At 46.7% G+C, this 22,173-nt stretch overlaps 1 protein-coding gene across 1 annotated transcript in view; it reads right to left on the bottom strand.

Annotated features, from left to right (window-relative positions):
- LRP1B (LDL receptor related protein 1B) overlaps positions 1-22,173 on the bottom strand; it is a 660,028-nt gene that overhangs the window by 321,109 nt on the left and 316,746 nt on the right. Inside the window, exons 4-6 of the mRNA XM_054381274.1 lie at positions 20,514-20,633; positions 18,026-18,154; positions 12,423-12,680 (exon numbers count right to left, since the gene is read on the bottom strand). Coding sequence (XP_054237249.1) covers positions 12,423-12,680; positions 18,026-18,154; positions 20,514-20,633 — 507 coding nt within the window. The remainder of the gene's footprint in view (positions 1-12,422; positions 12,681-18,025; positions 18,155-20,513; positions 20,634-22,173) is intronic.

Raw genomic sequence — 22,173 nt, 5'->3', positions numbered from 1 at the left:
TAATTAAAGCTGGTTTAGTTTTCCAATCTGTAAGGCTCCTTCCCTTATTCCTTTGGGAGGGGAGAGGTGTTGGTGTTAATTGAGAGCATCTGCCAGGCACTTAGAGGCCAGCGCAGCCCTAACCCTTGACATTGGGGAGATGAGAGGAGGGGAAGTGGCTTCAAAGTGGGGATTGTGTGTTCAGTAAAGGAGCATGGGTGGGCTGGTGGCCTGACTCCCCAGGAGCACAGCTGCAGGGAGGGAAGCAAAGTCTTTGCCACTCCTACAGCACCACACCCAAAGGGTTTCTTTGACAGAAATCCTTCCCCTTTGCAGAGAGCAGCTGAGCACTGTCACAGGTACTCAGGTCTGCTAACAGTCACTTGCTTCATTTGTTGCACAAGCAGGGCAGCTCTGGGGATTGGGCAGCAGTTGTTTGGGTGCTTGGCCATACGCTAGGGGAAGCAATGCTTCAGAGAAGCAAGAGAGGGTCCTTGTAAGAAAACTTGCAGGAGCTTAACATTTCTGTAATGAGCATCACCACACATGGGAGATGTCAGTGTAGTCCCTGATGGTAGTGCAGTACAGGAGTGCAAGGGTGGGACTGCTCAAGTGCCTTGTGCCACAGAGTCACCTCCTTGCCCCAAAGGCCAGGACAACAGAGCTAGAGATCTCCTAGGCATGGTCAGACCTGCTTCCTCTACAGCCTCTTGTGGCAGTGACTGCTTGCCGCTGGGGCTCACTTTCATACACCAGCCTGGAGCAAGAGTTTGCTTCACTGCATTTTGACTAAGGAAGCATCTCCTGCTTCCTGCTCAGTCAGAAGAGGTGAGACAGAAACAAAGGTAAGTATAAATCTAAGTCCAAAGATAAATCTAAGTCTAAATCTAACTACAATTAACTATAAACATAAATAGATATATAAACACAAATAGAAGATATCAAGATAAAGATAATATAAAGATTATGAAGAGAAATACAAAAATAAGGTAAAGACAAAATAAAATAAAATAAAAATAATGAAGTAATAAAATCTGGGAAGTAAAACCAAGGAAAATGAGATGACAGAAAAATAAGTAAAAAATGGCACAATGTATTTGAGACATTTTGCCTTTCCCTATGTTCTCTTTAGAGTAGATTTTTTTCCCCACACACATGCATTTTACTTTTCCATGCCTAGAAAGCCACTTTAACTTTCTGACTGAAAGCTGAGATTGGTGAGCTGTGTAAGGCAGACAAAAATAAAAGTGTCAGGCATCTCCAGACTTGCTTGCTTTCATTTGCTGTGGATTCAGAACAAAAAAAAAACCCCAAACAACAACAACAACAACAAAAGGCAAGCAACCAAAAAGAGATACAATTGTGTATTTACCAAGCATCAAACAGATTCTAGTCCAAAGAACAATTGCAAGCCACTTGGAGCCAGGCTTTTTGCCTCCACCTGAGTCAGGAGACAAGTCTGGAATGCCAAGACAAGCCCTGTTCTGACACTGAATAGCCAGCAATGGTGGGAGCAGGTAAACAGCAGTTAAAACCACCCTTAAATGACAGGCTGTGAAACCCTGCAGGAGCACTGCCTCTGCTGGGCCTCTCTCTGGGAGCACTGCTCCTAATTAGCAGCCCAGACAACCTGACACTGCTACTCTGGCTCGGGAAAGTTAAGCTGGCAGAGATTTTTCTGCGCCTCTTCTACTGACAGCAATTTGCTGCAATGCCATTAACAAAGCATGAGTTGTATTAAAAATGTCACAGTTGGCTAAGTCAGACACACTGCTGTCTAAACTTCCAACAGCCATGTCCTGAGTGATTACTGCACATGTTTAAAAATGAAAAATCACATGAAAAATATATCCATCTGTCTTCCTCAAATGACTCATCCTCATGGATCCAATGCCTTTGAATTATCATGGAGTCACAGAATGGCTCAGGCTGGAAGGGGCCTCAGATCATCTACTGCAGCCTCATGGCAGGGACACCTCTCAACCAGACTCAGCTGTTCAAGGTCTCATCCAACCTGGCCTGCAACACCCCCAGGCAGGAGGCAGCCACAGCCTCCCTGGGCAGCCTGTGCCAGAGTCTCACCACCCTCCTGCTCAAGAACTTCTTCCTCAGCTCCACTCTAACCCTGCTCTGCCTCAGCTTCAAACCATTCCCCCTTGGCCTGTCTCTAGACACCCTCAGCAAAAGTCCCTCTGCAGTATTCCTGCAGGATCCCTTCAGGTCCTGGCAGGCAGCTCTGAGGTCCCCCTGGAGCCTTCTCTTCTCCAGGCTGGACACCCCCAGCTCCATCAGCCTGGCCTCATAGCAAAGGTGTTCCAGCCTTCTCAGGGAGTGTTTGTAAAAAGTATAATGCAAAACCTAAACCACAGTAAATTTAAATAAGCACTTTAAAGCATCCAGACTTGGAGTTCCTCAAAAGAAGAAAAACAAACAAACAAAAACCCCAACAAAACAAAACAAACAAAAAACCCTAACAAAACTCACAAACAGAACAAACAAATCAAGCCAAACAAACCAAACAAACCAAATTTTTCCTCCTGCCTGCTGAGAAACACAATTTCTGTTTCAATAAATCAGGTTATTGTTGAAAATACAGTTGGTAGTCTTCCAACATATGAGAAGACACTGCCCTGAAAAGCCATCAGTGTGAGTGTTCAGACAATAGCAGTTTCCCCAAACTGAAGGGGTTTCAGAAATGAGCCCAACCTAAGCATTATGAATAGTGAATGAGGGCATCCTGCTGTCTCCTGAGGACATCCTGCTGGCTGATGAGGACACTGAGTCTCTCTGAGATGTCCTCTCGCCAGTCACTCAGGGGTCCAGCACTCAGCTTCCACCCAACTGCAGACATTGAGGCATTTATGCCTCTTTCTGTTTAAAATTACACTTCTAGCCTTCTACTAGGCACAGGCCACTTATCAAGAAGAGAAGATCCAACACCTGAAACTTCACATGATTTAAAATTAGTAGTTCCACTTCTTTCAAAGAACTCCATGAAGACCAAAACACAGCAAGACCTCCCATCTGGAATTAGTATCTGAGCACTGACCACAAGGTATGGCCAGAGAAACCAGTCTGGGGACCTGCTAGGCAGCACAGCAGATAGCTATGGAAGTTTGCAGTTCAATTCAAAGCACGATCTTAGCCTAGCTGGTGGCCCTGTTCCACCTGCACCTTGCCCTGCAATAGAATCACTCATAGAATCATAAAACCATAGAAGCATGGAAGCGTAGAATAGTTTGAGTTAGAAGGGACATTTAAAGGCCATCTAGTCAAATCCCTCTGCTGTGAGCAGGGACATCTTCAACTAGAGTCATTTGGGCTGGAAGGGACCTCCAAAGGTCATCCAGTCCAACCCCCCTGCAGTCAGCAGGGACATCCTCCACTAGATCAGGTTGCTCAGTACCCTGTTGAGCCTTGAGTATCTCCAGGGATGGGGCCTCAACCACCTCCCTGGGCAACCTGTTCCAGTGTTGCACTACCCTCATGGTGCAGAACTTGTTCTTGTTCCTGTGTCTGGAGTCACAGAGTTGGCTGTGATGGCACCAGAATAAACCAGCAAGGTAGAAGTATCAAGCAATGAAATCGGTGCCCTACAAACAGCTTGTCTTTTAATCCTGACTGTTAAGTCTCTTTACAAGGACTGAGTTTTCTGACATCAATCTCATGTCAGAAACAAGGAAGAATCACTGAAACCCACAACGTTTGAAATTTCTGCATTGCTGAGCCTCAAACACCTGGCCCAGTGACTGTAAAGGGGTAATGGGGTCCCAGCAGCCTGCAGCACGCTGGCCAATAAAGACAGATTTATAGAGGTACACAGCTATCACAGGCTCTTTTATTTTTTTAACCACACATTCAAAAGCTTCTTATAAATCTGCTGAGACTGTAAATCAAACCCAGTTATTTACTTCAAAGCAGTTAAGTCATCCACTGCTCAAATTAAAGCATAATTCAGCCACGGGTACCCATCAAGCACACGGCCTAAGGGAGCTGCTGTGGGGAACAGGAGGTGGCCACCTCAGGCTGTAACACTTACCCCCTTTAGCCCCCTCCCACCAAAGGCAGAAGGGTGCAGCCTTCCACCTGCCCTGGACTGCCTGCTGCAGCTGTGATCAGCAGCACAAACCATGGGCACACCACACTGACGTCACTGGAGCATCCTCCTGTAAAAGCCCTAAGCAGCAGATGATTGCAGTTTTAAAGACACCTCACTGCAGTTACTTTTGCAACACAAAAGGGGTCAAGGAAAATGACTTCCAGGGAAAGTTTGAACAGTTTCATACCAGAGGTAGGCAATGGTGCTTAAAGGAACACTTTTGGGGTCATAATAGAGGAATAAATTATGTCTGCCTGCTCTTAAAGATGGGGTAGGGACCAAAGAAAACTCATACACAATTTGTGTAGAAACTGAATGGTAGAGGTTGGAAGGGATCTCTGAAGCTCATCCAGTCCAATCTCCCTGCTACAGCAGGATCACCTAAAGAAGATCACACAAGAACACATCCAGGCAGGCCTTGAAAATCTCCAGAGATGGAGACTCCACCACCTCTCTGAGCAATCTGTTCCAACACTCTGCCACCCTCAAAGCAAAGAAGTTCCTTTTCCTGTTTAGTTGGAACTTCCTGTGTTCAAGTTTGTGCCCATCACCTCTTCTCCTGTCACTGGAGACCACTGAGAGGAGTCTGGCCCCATCTTCCTGACACCCAGCCCTTAGATATTTACAAGCACTGATCAGATCCCCCCTCAGCCTCCTCCTCTCCAGGCTAACCAGCCCCAGCTCTCTCAGCCTCTCCTCATATCAGAGACCTTCCAGTCCCTCAGCATCTTAGTGGCCCTGTGCAGGACACTCTCCAGTAGTTCTTTGTCCTCCTTGAGATGGGGAGGCCAGAACTGGACACAGGACTCCAGATGAGGCCTCACAGCACAAAGCAGAGGGGCAGGAGAATCTCCCTTGTCCTACTGGCCACACTCCTCCCAGGGCACCCTGGATGCTCTTTGCTTATCGCACAGCACTGGCTCATGGCATCTGGAGTCTGCTGCAGTTCCCTGCAGCTAAAATGAAGCTCATCACTCTGTAGGATGAGTTGATATTAAGCCCACTGTAGTCACTGTTAGCAATATAAAGTCTCTGAGCTCTGAGGTCCTTTCCAGCCTGAGCCATTCTGTGATTGTGTGATTGTATCTGCAGAACTTGAACTTTCCTTTCAGAAAGCTTCCAGCCCTTTTCCAAGAGTAGCCACTGTAGAAGAATCTGAGGCCATAATCCCCTTTCTTCTCAGCCACAACAGTTTTGAGTGCCTTGTGCTAATTCTACCTCCTGTATCCCCCAGCATTCTAGCATTTGGGGTTCTAAGTCTCACAGTATCCCTATGCCACATGGAGATATTGTCATCCTCATGCTACCTTTGCAGGGGAAAGACAAGATCACTAGCTAAATGTCAGCCTGGCAGTCCTGGGAAAAGTGGTCTGCTGACTCCCTGCACACTGCCTTTCTTCCCCAATCACTCCTCCTTCCATGTGAACAGCACAAATTTATCCCAACACCTGCAGAGAAACACAGAGGTGACACAAACATACATTGCAACCTCCCCCAGGGCCCCTCCTCAAGGCATGCTCTTGTCATCCTTCTAGTAAGGTTTCTGCCTACCCTAACCTTAAATTACTCAGTGCTGGCAGATCCCAGAAGAAGCAGGATAGGTGGTGCCACGTCTGCTGTGCCCCAGAGCAGAGCATGAGCACTGCTCCTGGTGGTACCCTCACCACAAACCCAGCAGCCAGTTCTGCCTTGCACAAGACCCCTCAGACAATCTGACACGTCACAGAGATGTGGTTTGCAATTCATTTCACTGCAGCTATCTTCAAATTTTATTTTTTTTAATCTCTGTCTGCTTTATGTAGGACTAATTGTCTGTCCAAGCACATGTTTGCAAAGGGAAGAACCCACACAACTCAAACTGGGACCAAGCCTTTCAGCAGATGTGGATTAGGGTGCATTCACAGACTGTTATGAAATGTGCTTTCCCACTACTGCGTCTTACTTCAATCCCCATTTCCCAAGTGGGTTTCTTTCTGAAGCTAAAGCAGTGGTTGAGACTCTTCAAAATGAATCTGAAATTTACAACCACTTAGCTGAACAAAGTCTAATAACCAAAACATCCTTCAAAGAATCTTAGAAGGGAAATACAAATCTTCAGAATATTTACAACTACAAGAGAAACAATGCTGATATTTTTAAACACATTGCACTTATCTCACTTAATAGAAACACATCATAGAATCACAGAATGGCTCAGGTTGGAAGGGACCTCAGAGCTCATCTCCTCCAACCTCCCCACCATGCCCAGGGACACCTCTCAACCAGACTCAGCTGATCAAGGTCTCATCCAACCTGGCCTGCAACACCCCCAGGCAGGAGGCAGCCACAGCCTCCCTGGGCAGCCTGTGCCAGAGTCTCACCACCCTCCTGCTCAAGAACTTCTTCCTCAGCTCCAGTCTAGCCCTGCTCTGCCTCAGCTTCAAACCATTGCCCCTTGGCCTGTCTCTAGACACCCTCAGCAAAAGTCCCTCTGCAGCCTTCCTGCAGGATCCCTTCAGGTCCTGGCAGGCAGCTCTGAGGTCCCCCTGGAGCCTTCTCTTCTCCAGGCTGAACACCCCCAGCTCCCTCAGCCTGGCCTCACAGCAGAGCTGCTCCAGCCCTTGGATCATCTTTGTGACCTCCTCTGGACTCACTCCACAGCTCTGTGTCCTTCTCATGCTGGGGACACCAGAACTTGGAGGCAGGATTGGAGGTGAGGTCTGAGCAGAGCAGAGTCTAGGGGCAGAATCCCCTCTCCTGCCCTGCTGCCCACAGTCCTCTGGCTGCAGCCCAGCACACAGCTGCCTGCAAGGCTCTTTTTCCAGAGCTACTCCCAGCCCACTCTGCACCCAGCCTGGGTTTGTACCTCCCCCACATCAAAAGCTGGAACCATACTCTTAAGTAAAATAGCAATGAAAGACACACAAGAAAGTCCAAAAATGCCCACAAGGAGACTCTGGAATGGTGGCAGGCAGCCCCACAGGCTCCTCAACCACTCATTATTTTTGCTCATGTAGTGTGACAGAGATTGTGACCCAATTACACATGCAGACCATCCAAAGTTTATCAGCAGCTCAAGAGCTGTCATGGTGAATGCCTGACCCTAGACATCAAACTGCAGCTGCTTTGTGGCACATTAATAAAAGGCAAGGCTCTTGCAGCTTGCCCAAGGAGGTGGTGGAAGCCTCATCCCTGCAGGTTTTGGCAGCCAGGCTGGATGTGGCTCTGAGCAACCTGACCTAGTGTGAGGTGTCCCTGCCCATGGCAGGGGGGGTTGGAACTGGATGAGCCTTGAGGTCCCTCCCAACCCTAACAATTCTATGATTCTAGGACTGATTTTAATGGCATGATCCAAAGTGCACTATACAAAAGAAATATTTCTTGACTTCTTCAGTTGACTCTAGTGGCTTGGGGTTTGCGTTTTGTGGTGTTTTGTTGATTTGTGGTTTTTTTTTTTTACATGAAGTCTTAATGCAGTATTTGCATTAATAAATTAATATCTGGAAGCATTTGATGTCAATTAGTCTAATTGAGGTAAATTTGATTAGCATCATATGTGTCATGAATTTCCAAAGATATGTCTCCACTTAAGAAGAAAGCCATTAGCTATAGCATTAGAAATGGGAAATTTATAAACAAAGTAATTAGGCATCAGTGGAAAAATGAAACAAAGTTCATGAGAATTAGCTGATGGTGCCTAATGTTAAAATATTAACCAGATATTTTATTGCCATTGAAGACAGCTTCTAAGAGTGCACCTAAAGCCTCCTCTTCATAACAAACTTCACTGAACTGGGCAGAACTGTCAGGGATTCTGCCCCTGGACTCTGCTCTGCTCAGACCTCACCTCCAATCTTGCCTCCATTTCTGATGTCCCCAGCAGAAGAAGGACACAGAGCTGTGGTGTGAGGCCAGAGGAGGTCACAAAGATGATCCAAGGGCTGGAGCAGCTCTGCTGTGAGGCCAGGCTGAGGGAGCTGGGGGTGTTCAGCCTGGAGAAGAGAAGGCTCCAGGGGGACCTCAGAGCTGCCTGCCAGGACCTGAAGGGATCCTGCAGGAAGGCTGCAGAGGGACTTTTGCTGAGGGTGTCTAGAGACAGGCCAAGGGGGAATGGTTTGAAGCTGAGGCAGAGCAGGGCTAGAATGGAGCTGAGGAAGCAGAAGGATGGTACACGAAGGTGGTGAGACTCTGGCACAGGCTGCCCAGGGAGGCTGTGGCTGCCTCCTGCCTGGGGGTGCTGTAGACCAGGTTGGATGAGACCTTGAGCAGCTGAGTCTGGTTGAGAGGTGTCCCTGGGCATGGTGGGGAGGTTGGAGGAGATGAGCTCTGAGCTCCCTTCCAACCTGAGCCATTCTAGGATTCCATGAGGAGAAAGGCACAGATGCAGACCAATTTCACAGTGCAAAGCCCTTGAACTGTACCCATGTGGGACTCATACACAGCAAAATGAAATCCTGTTGGACTGTCCCTTGAGGCAGTGCTGGCCACTAGCAAACTGCCACTTCTTTTCCTTTCTGAACCCAAGCTTGTGTTCACTACCTGGAACTGGTACTACATCACCTGCCATGAAAACTGAGTCATTTTCACAGTCCCTGCTTTCCTACATCTGGTCTTTCACCTTAAAACATGATCTACATTCTTTGTTCCTAACTAAGAGAGTTTCTTGCCTTCACTTAAACACTTTAAGTCCAGTTCTAGCAGCTGCAATCCCTCTGTATAAATGACTTCTCTACCACTTGTTGTGTCATATGCAGGGAAGGAGACCTTCTTGTGGCCTCTCAGTATCTGCAGGGGGCTACAAGAAAGCTGGGGAGGGACTTTTCAGGGTGTCAGGGAGTGATAGGACTGGGGGGAATGGAGCAAAACTTGCAGTGGGTAGATTCAAATTGGATGTTAGGAAGAAGTTCTTCCCCATGAGGGTGGTGAGACACTGGAAGAGGTTGCCCAGGGAGGTGGTGGAAGCCTCATCCCTGGAGGTTTTTGCAAAAAGGTTGCAACTGGATGATCCTTGAGGTCCCTTCCTACCCTGACAATTCTACAATTCTGTGTTTCCTTCCAGTAAGAGAACAGATTGGAAGGTCAGCATAATACATAAAAATACATTCCACAAACACTAAGAACACCTTTTTTCCCACCTTTCCTCCCCCCCCCCCCCCCCCCCATGCTTTTAGGAACATCCTCTTTACAGTTTCACATACTCCAAAGAGAAAAGCTTCCCATGAAGGACAGACCTTCCATTGTTAGCTGAAGCACTCCCTGTGCATGATCCTTTCTTTGGCTCAAGCTGCTAGAGAATGTAATTACAGCTGGGAATGCTCAGGCTGAAACCATGACAAAAAGTTAAAGTGAATTAATTTGCCTTATCAGACAGAGTGCTACATGATGGAGAGAAAACACAGAAGTCACCTGATGGGTAACAGAAGGTAGAGGGAAGAAAAGGAAGAATTTAAAAGACAAACTCAGCTTTGCATTAGCCACAGCATGCCCCATGGATGTGTACAGGCAGATAAAGCAGGCACAGGGTGAAGAGGCTCCTGCCATGGCCTTGCAGGCATAGCATAGCTCCAGATACACGGCTGGAAGAGAAGATATTCATTAGGAGGCTAATTTCTGCTCTGAGTACTGGGGGAAGAAAAACAACCAACAAATCTGCTGCAGAGGAGTCCTTATTGAACCTGTGGAAGTTTTGTTCCCAGGAGGAGCAGCTTGCTGCCTGTGCTGTCTCAGATGCCCAGTCTGTTGAGGTTGTGTGCTGCAGAGCTGGGAGCAGGGGCAGCACAGAAGCAGCTTGCATACTGCTTGTCTCTCTGAGATGCACAGAATCACAGAATGGTAGGGGTTGGAAGGGACCTCTGGAGACCATGAGGTCCAACCCTCCTGCTGAAGCAGGTTTGGCTGGACCAGGGTGCCCAGGATTGTGTCCAGGCAGGTTTGAAGTCTCTCTAGAGAAGGAAACTACACAAGCTCTCTAGACAGACTGTTCCAGTGCTCCATCACCATCAGGGGAAAGAAGTTTTTTCCTCATGTTCAGATGGAACTTCTGTGTTCCAGTCTGTGCCTGTTGCCCCTTGTCCTGCCACTGGGCACCACTGAAGAGAGTCTAACTCCTTCCTCTTGACACTCACCCTTTAGATATTGATAAGCATTGGTAAGATCCACTCTCTGCCCTTCTCCAGGCTAAACAGCCCCAGGTCTGTCAGCTTTTGCTCCAGTAGTTCTGGACTCTCTCCAGTAGTTTCCTGTGTCTCTTGAGCTGGGGAGTCCAGAAACAAACACAGGACTCCAGATCTGGCCCCCCTAGGGCAGAGCAGAGGAGCAGGGGAACCTCCCTTGACTCTCTGTCCACACTCTTCTTAATGCATCCCAGAGTACCATTGGCTTTCTTGACCTCAAGGGATCACTGCTGGCTCCTGAATACCAGAACCTGCTCCCAGGTCCTTCTCCAGAGAGGAGACATGACCAGACCGTGGTGATTGCTGCTGCTTCCCTGCAGTAACCCAAGAAGAGTATCTGTGGATGTGTGTGCCTGGGAAGAACACCAGCACACCTAAATCTGCTCATCTGCCACTCAGAGCTCCAGCCTGACCCCAAGCAATGTTTCTCCAAGTCTCCAAGCACCATTTCCCATACCAAAATTAAGCAAGAAGCTGGAAGCAGCCTGCAGTTGATCCATGCCCATGGGAATGTCAATTCTTCATTCAAAGATGACCAAACAATTACAGTGAAGGTTCAGAAAACTCTCCGAGCCCACAGGCTGATGTGTAGCAGCACTATGGAAAATGATTAGCTCATTAATTCCAGACACTGTATTCATTTCAAACCCATCACACAGACTTCATTCTGCAAACGGAAGGCAGCACTAATGCAGAGCTGAACAGCACAGAGATTAGCAGGAGGGAGAGGAACACAGAGAGGAACCAGTGGAGAACTACAAACCATAGTGCTAAGGTCCACTCTGATGATGAAGAGGAGTGACAGAACAAACACACCCCCAGCTCAATACAAAGCAAACATGGCTAAGGACTGTATTGAGTTGATTGGTTTTACTGAAAGGAAAAGGAAATGAACATCAATAACAGTGAGTCAAACAAACACAACCAAAAATGACCCCCGAGATTTTAGGGCTCCTAGGTATATCTGAAGTGTGAAAATCCCCCTAAAATGCAGGATTTTAAAAAAAAATAGGAAGAAGTCTAAAAAAAATCCCAAAGAATGATGGTAAGAGTCCTCTGAAAGTAGAATAGCCACAATGAGTGGTGAACAAAACAAAACCCCAGCTCCAAGCCCTACTTATTTATGTTTAAATTCATGTTCTGTTCTAGTAAATATATAATCAGGAAAAGAGGCTAAAGAAGACCTCCTCAGTCTGCAGCAATGATCGTATCTGACAACAGCTGTCAGGAGAGCCTGTGCAGAAGACATCCTTTTGACATGCACCTCTCACAGTTATAAAGAGATTTGAGAGTTGAATGTTGCTGGTCAGAGAGTCTGAGATCTGCACAGAGCTATTCTATGACGACCCCTTAAAAGGATTTTCCACAATCTTAGGTTCAGCCTTGGGTTCCAGTCTTGAGACTTTAGAAGCCTTTCATTAAGACCATCATTGCACTCCTCAGTGCTGTGCTTCCTGAGCTGATCTGTGGACATCTCCTCTGGGACAGATGAAGAAAATGGCTTTTTTTTTTCTTTTTCTTTTTTTTCCTTTGGTTTTGTTGGACTCTGTGCTGTTTGGCAGTCTGTTCCCATGGGAATGTATAAATGGAAGAACATTTCTTCAATACAATTTCTTTCAGCAGATAACAGTGTTCCACAACCCAAAATGCTGTCGAGGAATAATGGAACGTTTGGGCTCCAGCAGTATGATCAGCTGAGCTCTGTTTAAAAATAATAATCCTTAATTGCAAGAAAGGGCAGCATTTTACTGCCAGTAAGTGAGGAAATAAGCTGTGATTTCCCAGAACCACCACACCTAAGATATTTGACAGCCAATATGCTAAGAATGTGTCTGTAATTCATTCTTAATGCTGCTCAGTAGCAAAGAATCCTGTGCAAGCTTCATGTAGCACTGCTTTGCCTCAGAAAATGAAACAACTGCCATTTCTTCTCCTGCACTGCTGCTTCCACACATTCTCTTTAGTCCCTAAAAAACTCACCTCTTGAAACAGCTTTGCACAGATACAAACACTGCAGCTCATGCTGACTACACAGGGGAGTGAGGAGCAGCAAAATGCTTCAGCATCAGCTGCAATATTTAATGCCTTAAGACTGTTTGCAACACCCAATCCCCAACACACTTCTGAAGGCTCCTCCAAGAGTTTACCAGGGCAGACTCTGCTGTTTGGCTGAAAGACTGTCACATACTTACTGTGAAGATGCTGAGCAATGCTTATGATCCACTCATCTGTTAACTTCCCAGCTTTTGTTATCCTGGTGCACTTCAGCTGGCTGGAAAGATCCCTTGACTCAACCCAACAGACTGTGTCCTGCTTGTAGCTATAGTCCAGAGTTAAAACTGCAGATCCTTTCACAGGTGCTCGGGCAGATGCTCTGCTTCCATTGAGATAGAAAACTTCAACTGTTTCAGAGCTTGCAACCAGCAGAAGGGGAGGTGTATCAGCAGGCTCTGAAAACAAAGGGAAGGGAATTGAAAAGGTTAACAGACTCTGCAGACCAGGTTTATCTTTTTGTGTATAATGCAGCTTTTAGTGTTCTCACCTGCATGCTTTAAGAGATATAATAGATTGGGTTTGTTTTTATTTCCATGCCTACCATCTATTCCAAATTACTGGCCTGTTTTATCCTGCTGCTCTAATGGTTCACATCATTAAAGAAAATTAATTGCCCTAGCCCCACAGCTTCTGTTTAATTCCAACTATCATTATTGCAACATTTCTCATGTCTAAAGTCACAGAATGAAATGCAACTTAAGCAAATGATTCCTAGCCAGACTGCTGGCCTGTCTGAAAGAATGAGGGCCTGGAAACTCTGCAGAATTCATCACACAATCAGACAACCACAGAATGGTCTGGATTGGAAGTCACTTCCAAAGCTCATCCAGTCCAATCCCTACTGCAGTCAGCAGGGGAATCTTCAACCGGATCAGGTTGCCCAAAGCCCTGTCCCAGCCTCACCTTGAATATCTCCAGGGAAGGAGCCTCAACCACCTCCATGGGCAACCTGTTCCAGTGTTCCACCAGCCTCATGGTGCAGAACTTGTTCCTAACATCCAACCTAATTCTGCTCTGCCCTCATTTCAAACCATTGTCCCTCATCCCATCATGTGATGGGCAGACATGGAATGGTAAGGCACTTTTCATACTAGAGTCTGTAAAACAAGGCAAAAAACTGAGGAGTGGAGACTGCTAAAAAAAAAAAAAAAATCACTGTGTAATTCTGGCTCAAATCACTCCTTTCCCAACCAGCAGCTGGGTGAAAAATCCTTTATCATTATTTTTGCTCTTCTACTTATTGCCACTCTTAAAGCCTTCAACGGAAGGCAGCTACACAGGAGCTGTCTGCAGGTACAAAGCCAGCAGGGTTGTTCTGTTGTCAAGAGTTTGCAACAGAGACCCATCTCCTTTCCTGTACCGTGTTCAGCTGACTGACTGCCAACAGCAATGGGGATTTAACACCTCACCTAACCCTGCAGAAAGGTTGCATTTGGTTCTAATGGACAAGCAGCTGAATAGGAGCCAGCAGTGTGCCCAGGTGGCCAAGAAAGCCAAAGGCATCCTGGCTGGGATCAGCAATGCTGTGTCCAGCAGGAGCAGGGAGGGGATTGTCCCCTGGGACTCAGCTCTGGGGAGGCCACACCTGGAGTGTTGTGTCCAGTTTTGGGCACCTCAATACAGGAGAGATGTGGAGGTGCTGGAGCCAGGGCAGAGGAGGGCAAGGAAGCTGGGAAGGGTCTGGAGAACAAATCTGATGAGGAGTGACTGAAGGAGCTGGGGATGGTTAGTGTGAAACAGAGGAGGCTGAGGGCAGAGCTCATTGCTCTCTACAGCTACCTGAAAGGAGGTTGTGGAGAGGTTGGTGCTGGTCTCTTCTCACAGGTAATTAGTGATGGAGCAAGAGGGAATGGCCTCAAGCTGCCACTGGGTAGGTTTAGACTGGACAGTAGGAAGAATTTTTTCCCAGCAAGAGTGGTCAGGGATTGGAATGTGCTGCCCAGGGAGGTGGTGGAGTCCCCAGGCCTGGATGTGTTTAAAGGTGGTTTGGATGTGGTGCTTGGGATGTGGTGCTTGGGGCTATGGTTTAGGGATGAACCTTGCAGAGTAGGGTTCTGGGTTGGACTTGGTGATTCTGAGGGTCTTTCCCTACCTGAATTGTTCTGTGATTCTGTGATTTAGTATTAATGTCTAAGACATAAGGGAATTGTGCAAAGGAATTAGCATCAAACCTCCTGAGCAAGAGCTATAATCAGGCTTGGCTGCAAAGGCATCGTAAGGACTTGTGGCACTGCAAAGAGGTTCTGCTCAGCAAGCACTATTAAACATTAGGAATACAAATGCTTGCTGTCAGAACTTATCCAGAAACTAGATTACTGAGCTTGAAATTATATTTCTCCAGCAACCCATACATGAAATAAGTCAAAGGATTGAATGAGTTCATCATGTTTTGTTTGTTTTTTCCACAGCAGGGTAGGTAACCTGCTCCTTTCAGCTGTTGCTCAGATAAAGGCTGATTGCATCATTACTTGTTAAAAAAAAATTGTTTTAATGCTAAAATGATACAAAATATATTCAAAGCTCCTACAAAATATTTAAAAAGCACGTAAAACATCTTACTGTATTGAATCATGCAAGACAGCAAATACGAAGATGAAAGAACTCTGCCTTCTCCCTCCCCAAAACTGCTCAAGAACAGAAACCACAAAGCTTAGAAACATAGTGGACAGCTCTAGGATAAGTCCCAGTGAACAATGCAAGACAGGAAAGAAGAAGATAAAAGATTTCTGTCTTCTCCCTCCCCAAAACTGCTCAAGAACAGAAACAACAAAGCTTAGAAGTTTAGGGGACAGCTCCAGGATGAGTCCCAGTGAGGTGACAGCAGCTTTCCCAAGGACTGGATTTCATCTGTGGGACTCTTCAACAAGTTTTCTTTCTTTTTTTTTTTTTTTTTTACTTTGTTATTTTTTTTCATTTTCAAGGAAAGATAAGAAGTGAACAGCTCTCTAATCCAGGAGAGATTTATGATTCATCCCTCTTGACTACATCTTCCTTTGAATTATGTTTAAGATAGAGTAGTGCAAAAGATGAAAGCCTTGCATTTCCCCCCTCCCCCTGATCTCCTCCAAGATACAGATCAATAAGTGATGTCACAACAAATCAGGAACTAAGGCATCTTGTTCTGCCAACAGCTCTACTTCTCCTCTGGAAGATTAGCTTCAGAAATAACTACCAATTAGTTTATTTGCCCCTGTAAAATGATGTGAAAAAGCTAAACCACAGAATGCAGTTTTTACAAGCAGCTTCAAACCCCTTCTCCTGGGGTATGCATGGGAAATGAGAGGGACTTGGCTCTTACCAATCCATGCACTGCATAAACGTCTGCAAAACAGTTAGCAGTGTTTAACAAAATGCAGTCCTACTGTGGTTTTGAAATTAATTTGCAACGTTTAGCCACAATACACCCCCCAGATGGGCTGCTTTGTTTCTAAAGCCTCAGAACTTACTCGTGTGAGAGTCTACAAGAAAACTGCACTGTGGAATCAACTGAAGAGTGATGAATGTTTGCTAAACAGCAGGAAAAACTTTTTGGTTTCAGCATTATAAGTTCCTCCTGCTTTATCTACATGACAAATGTCTCTTACCACATGCCGTTTCTCTCCAGACAGGCTATGGAGATCCAAGACATGCCAGGAATTTCAGGAAGAAACATAATATATTTTATTTCTTTCCTCAGCTAAAAATTTCCACTTCTGTTATTTTATGTCCTTAAATATCCTTTTCCTGAAATTCCATGTTCTTGCAATACTGGCACACAAACTTGCTAAACAGAGCAGGTCTAAATCTTTGCTCAGTAAAACTTTATTTTGCTTCATTTTCGTCACAGAAGATGCCACAGAATCCCAGAATGGCTCAGGGTGGATGGGACCTCAGAGCTCATCTCCTCCAACCTCCCCACCATGCCCAGGGACACCTCTCAACCAGACTCAGCTGCTCAAGGTCTCATCCAACCTGGCCTGCAACACCTCCAGGCAGGAGGCAGCCACAGCCTCCCTGGGCAGCCTGTGCCAGAGTCTCACCACCCTCCTGCTCAAGAACTTCTTCCTCAGCTCCACTCTAACCCTGCTCTGCTTCAGCTTCAAACCATTCCCCCTTGGCCTGTCTCTAGACACCCTCAGCAAAAGTCCCTCTGCAGCCTTCCTGCAGGATCCCTTCAGGCACTGGAAGGCAGCCCTGAGGTCCGTGGTAGAGTTTAACAGAGAAGAGGTCCTCCTCTGCTGCTCCAGAGGAAGAGTTCTGCTCTGTTAAACTCATCCATGTCATCCAGACCAGTAGGACACTGACAGAGATGTAAGAAGGGAAACTCAGAGGCTGACCTCCAGCCCAGTACTGGCACTGTGAGCATTTCCCACTCCAGAGTTGATTCTTGATTCTCATGTAGTGGAGTGAGAAGAATATTAAAATATTTTCACTGTTTGTGAACTTTCTTATCTCTCAGCACCTCTCAGCTGCCTTGTGTGGGTCAATACAAAAGTTGTCAGAGGCAGTAAAAGACCTGTAACTCTTACTGGTGTCCCAGTCAGAACAGATTTAGCAAGGTTCTTTACAGAGGTAGCCTCAAAAAACTCCAACCTAGTAGACCTTCCTATTTCCTGATGGCAAATAAGTACAGAGAGGAAAAATATCTAACAAATACAGCTTTATCCTTGGGTGTTGACTCACTGTGGATAGGTATCTGCTAGAGAGAGTCCAGTGGAGAGCCATGAGGATAATTGGGGAACTTGAGCATCTCCCCTGTGAAGAGAGACTGAGAGCCCTGGGGATGTTTAGTGTGGAGAAGAGAAGACTCAGAGGGGATCTGATCAATGTCTATCAGTATCTGAGGGGTGGGTGTCAAGGGGAGGGGGCCAGGCTCTTTTGGGTGGTGCACACTGATAAGACAAGGAATAATGGATGCAAATGAACAGAGAAGATTTTACCTCACCATGAGGAGAAACTTCTCTACAGTGAGGGTGACAGAGCACTGGAACAGGCTGCCCAGAGAGGTTGTGGAGTCTCCTTCTCTGGAGACTTTCCAAACCCACCTGGATGCATTCCTGTGCAGACTACCCTGGGTGACCCTGCTCTGGCCCGGGGTTGGACCTGATGATCTCTGGAGGTCCCATCCAAACTCTGTGATTCTGTGATATTGAATAATTGCTGAAGGAGCTCTGGGGGTTTTAATACAAAAACATAGTTAAGTCCATAAGGTGAGTAAGAAAACTGTGCACAAGATGGCTTAATTCCACACAATTCACTGATTTCCTCCAATACCCTGTTCAGCATCATTAATGCAAACATGAACTCAGCAACAGAAAGCCTCAGCATGAATATGTATGGCATGAAATTCACCTCTGGGGATGCTGCAAGGACAAAACAGCCTCATGCCTTTTTTTATCCTAAGGGTACAATTACCTCATGATCATTTCCTCTGTCTTCTCACTACCTCAGCTGTCCTCCCAGAATAAACAGCCTGTTTTGTTTGTTTAAGGTAAATATTTTATTTATTTATGATCAGGGAAACTGGGGACTGTTGTAATCTTGGCTGAAGTGAGAATCTCTATTAATTAATAATGACCAGATAATAACTACTGCTATTTCCCTTGGAGCATTCTCATAACAGGCAAAAAGTTGTTCCAGACTGGCTGTAGTAGGCAAGTCCCTCTCTTCTGTAGTTTTCTCTATCATTTCATATTTATCCTCTAGCCAGGACCAAAACCAAAGCAGATTTTCATGAAGGTAAGCAGATGTTTAAACTCACCATTTTTGGCCTTGCAGGATTTGTTATCAGGCTGTAGGATGTAACCCTCCACACAGCTGCACCTGTAGGATCCCTCTGTATTTGCACACAGCTGGCTGCAGCTTCCATATGTGTCACATTCATTCACATCTAGAGGGACAGGAAGGAGATTTTATTGAAGGGTTAGGAAAAAAAATAAATAAAAAATTAAAATCCTTTAGAACTCTAAGAGAATTAAAGCCATCAAGTCATTATGGTGCTTGCTGTTTCCCAATAGCTGCAGGGATCCTGCAGGAAGGCTGCAGAGGGACTTTTGCTGAGGGTGTCTAGAGACAGGCCAAGGGGGAATGGTTTGAAGCTGAGGCAGAGCAGGGTTAGAGTGGAGCTGAGGAAGAAGTTCTTCATTGTGAGGGTGGTGAGACTCTGGCACAGGCTGCCCAGGGAGGCTGTGGCTGCCTCCTGCCTGGGGGTGTTGCAGGCCAGGTTGGATGAGACCTTGAGCAGCTGAGTCTGGTTGAGAGGTGTCCCTGGGCATGGTTGGGGAGGGTGGAGGAGATGAGCTCTGAGGTCCCTTCCACCCTGAGCCATTCTAGGATTCCCTTTCTCAAGCCATGACCTTATCACAAATGTTGGCTGTTGAAATTCCTCCAGTAAGCAACCAGAAGTTAGAGGAGTTTTCAAGTTCAATAGCTATTAATTCTGAAACACAAAAGTTTTGTTTTCTGAAGTAGTATCCAATGTCTACACCTTGTTAAGGAGATGTTTGGGTTCTTGCTAGCAGCAGAGGTCAGCAGTTATCAGAGCTGGTGAATGAAGTAACATTTCAAGAGAGGAAATAATTGATTATCCTTTTCAACCTCTTCATGCTGGCAATCCCTTATAGTTCCCCTAAATGAGCTGCCACAACTTCTACATTAAACTATCATCCATTGCATCAAAAAACTACGGATTTCTCTAAAAAAAAAAAAGAAAGAGCAATTTTCTCAACTAGGGTATGTAGGCACAATACCATCAAATCAAGATGTGCTACTTAACAGTGCTTGAGGGTTTAGGTAATAAACTGGCATTTTGGGAAGCAGCTCTTGAACTTATTTCCTCAGATATGTTTGCAATCACAAAACATGACAGCCATAGAGCAAAAAATAGAAATTATAATCAATTACATTTATGAAGAACCTGGCTTAGCACTATTAGAGAGAGGAATGATTGGCAGAGAAAACATAACATGAGGCAACATGAGGCCAATATGATTATAACAGAGGAAAAAAAATCAAGCAAAAAACAACTGCCTGGATGGAGAAATAAGAAGTCACACTTCAAAACTGGAAAAGAACACCAATTTCACTCTGCAATTAACTACACTGAAATCACATTCCCACCTCACTTCTATGAGCTGGGAGTCTTCATTTTTCAAATTCTAATCTAGGTGTGACTTTATGGGCAGGAGGTGAAACGGTACAAGTTTTACAGTCTCCTGGCAGTCAGGTCTGAAGAATGCCTTGCACAGCTGAGCTGCAAGCTTGCCAAAGGGAGGGGAAACACTCTTCACCTCCTCCAGTCTGGCTGAGGATGCATTCCAGTCCCTCACTTCAGCACAGCTACTGCACAGGAGCTCCAAAGGGGCAGCAGGGAGACCCTGCCTCTCATACTGGTGAAGGACTCCTTCCCCTTGCCAGTCCCTCAAGCCCATGCTCATTCCCTGAGAAACACCTTTGAAGGTGATACAAAAATAGAATGGCTCAGGTTGGAAGGGACCTCAGAGATGATCTGCTCTGACCTCCCCACCATGGGCAGCAATACCTCTCAACCAGACTCAGCTGCTCAGGGCCTCATCCAGCCTGGCTTCAACACCCCCAGGCAGGAGGCAGCCACAGCCTCCCCGAGCAGCCTGTGCCAGAGTCTCACCACCCTCCTACTCAAGAACTTCTTCCTCAGCTCCAGTCTAACCCTGCTCTGCCTCAGCTTCAAACCATTCCCCCTTGGCCTGTCTCTAGACTCCCCCAACAAAAGTCCCTCTGCAGCCTTCCTGCAGGATCCCTTCAGGTCCTGGCAGTCAGCTCTAAGGTTCCCCTGGAGCCTTCTCCTCTCCAGACTGAACACCCCCAGCTCCCTCAGTCTGGCCTCACAGCAGAGCTGCTCCAGCCCTTGGATCATCTTTGTGACCTCCTCTGGACTCCACAGCTCTGTGTCCTTCTTCTGCTGGGGACACCAGAACTGGAGGCAGGATTGGAGGTGAGGTCTCAGCAGAGCAGAGTCCAGGGGCAGAATCCCCTCTCCTGCCCTGCTGCCCACACTCCTCTGGCTGCAGCCCAGCACACAGCTGCCTGCTGGGCTGCATGAGGGCACTGCTGGCTCCCGCGGAGTTTCTCAGCAATCAACAATCAGGAGCTACTCTCAAGGAGCTTCAGTGTCATGGTGTGGCTGCCCAGCACTGTGTTGCTGCCCCCAGGAGCCCCACGGCAGCAGCAGGCTGTCTGGGTGTTTGTGCTATAGCAGGTCTCCAGGTTACCTGAGCAGCTCCTGCCATCGCTGCTGGTTTCGTGTCCGTCGCCGCAGTAACACCTGGTGCCATTCCTGCTGATGGCACAGCTGTGCTGGCACTTCAGCTGCTGGCATTTGGGCAGCAGTTCTGGAAAGAATTAGAGTCAAAGGTCACTAAATAGTGTTATGATTGCTGAACTCCAAACATTAGAAGCTGTTCTATATCTTGTAAGTGCAAGTCTGAGGGAGGCAACTCCACCACCACCACCACTCACTCATGTTAGCTGCTTTGGGGATGCACTCAGCACAACCCTCAAAATGCTTGCCGTGGAAGCTGTGTTTCAGCAAGCTCTCCGAGAGAAATCAGCATTGCATTTCTATCAGGACTTGCTCCCCAGTTTATTATCCAGGCAGAGCGTTGCCCTGCTTAGATACTAATTTTTTGCACATCAGTCACTTTCACTCAAAGCAATGGTTTGGGGAAAAAAACAAAAGAAAACAAAACACCAAAGCCAAAGAGTTAGAGGAGAGCTGTAAAAACCAGCCAAGGTTATGGGAAAGGGTTCCAACATCTATGTCTTTCCTATTCTTCATATCTATTGATTTCCTATCTTTTTAGAGCTTCTTTTGATTTACTGATACACAAATAACCTTTCAAGCAATCATTGTGAATATATTCTGCCTCCATAATTTAATATTGAGCACATAATGTTGGATAACAGTGGGCATAGTCTGTGCTATCACTGCTTTAGAGAATCTATTGCTAAAATATACACCAGCAGCATCAGGCACCATGCTAACAACCAGAGAAATGTTGTGGGAATACACACTGGAATGGTTTTCAGAATGAAAAAGCATGGAAAAAACTATCCCAGAATGGCTCAGGTTGGAAGGGAGCTCAGAGCTCATCTCCTCCAACCTCCCCACCATGCCCAGGGACACCTCTCAACCAGACTCAGCTGCTCAAGGTCTCATCCAACCTGGCCTGCAACACCCCCAGGCAGGAGGCAGCCACAGCCTCCCTGGGCAGCCTGTGCCAGAGTCTCACCACCCTCCTGCTCAAGAACTTCTTCCTCAGCTCCAGTCTAGCCCTGCTCTGCCTCAGCTTCAAACCATTCCCCCTTGGCCTGTCTCTAGACACCCTTAGCAGAAGTCCCTCTGCAGCCTTCCTGCAGGATCCCTTCAGGTCCTGGCAGGCAGCTCTGAGGTCCCCCTGGAGCCTTCTCTTCTCCAGGCTGAACACCCCCAGCTCCCTCAGCCTGTGCTCACAGCAGAGCTGCTCCAGCCCTTGGATCATCTTTGTGGCCTCCTCTGGACTCACTCCACAGCTCTGTGTCCTCCTTCTGCTGGGGACACCAGAGCTGGAGGCAGGATTGGAGGTGAGGTCTGAGCAGAGCAGAGTCCAGGGGCAGAATCCCCTCTCCTGCCCTGCTGCCCACACTCCTCTGGCTGCAGCCAGGATACCATTTGTCTTCTGGGCTGCATGTGAGGGCACTGCTGGCCCAAACTCCAACGCTTCCCAGCCCCAAGCTGTGTGAAGTGTATCACTCATTTTGCTAATCAAAAGCAGGGTATTTTAATGAGCAATAGCATTTTTTTTCCTGTCGGAAAATAAGAAAAGGAAAGCAGCTTCAGGTGTTGATCTGAAGATATTTTTCAAATCTATATGCAGATGGGTCAGAAAATAA

The sequence above is a fragment of the Indicator indicator genome, chromosome 5 (genome assembly GCF_027791375.1).
Source record: "Indicator indicator isolate 239-I01 chromosome 5, UM_Iind_1.1, whole genome shotgun sequence".
Classification (NCBI taxonomy): Eukaryota; Metazoa; Chordata; class Aves; order Piciformes; family Indicatoridae; genus Indicator; species Indicator indicator.
The sequence above is the reverse complement of the archived record's forward strand: the minus strand, read 5'-3'. Positions and strand labels throughout refer to the sequence as shown.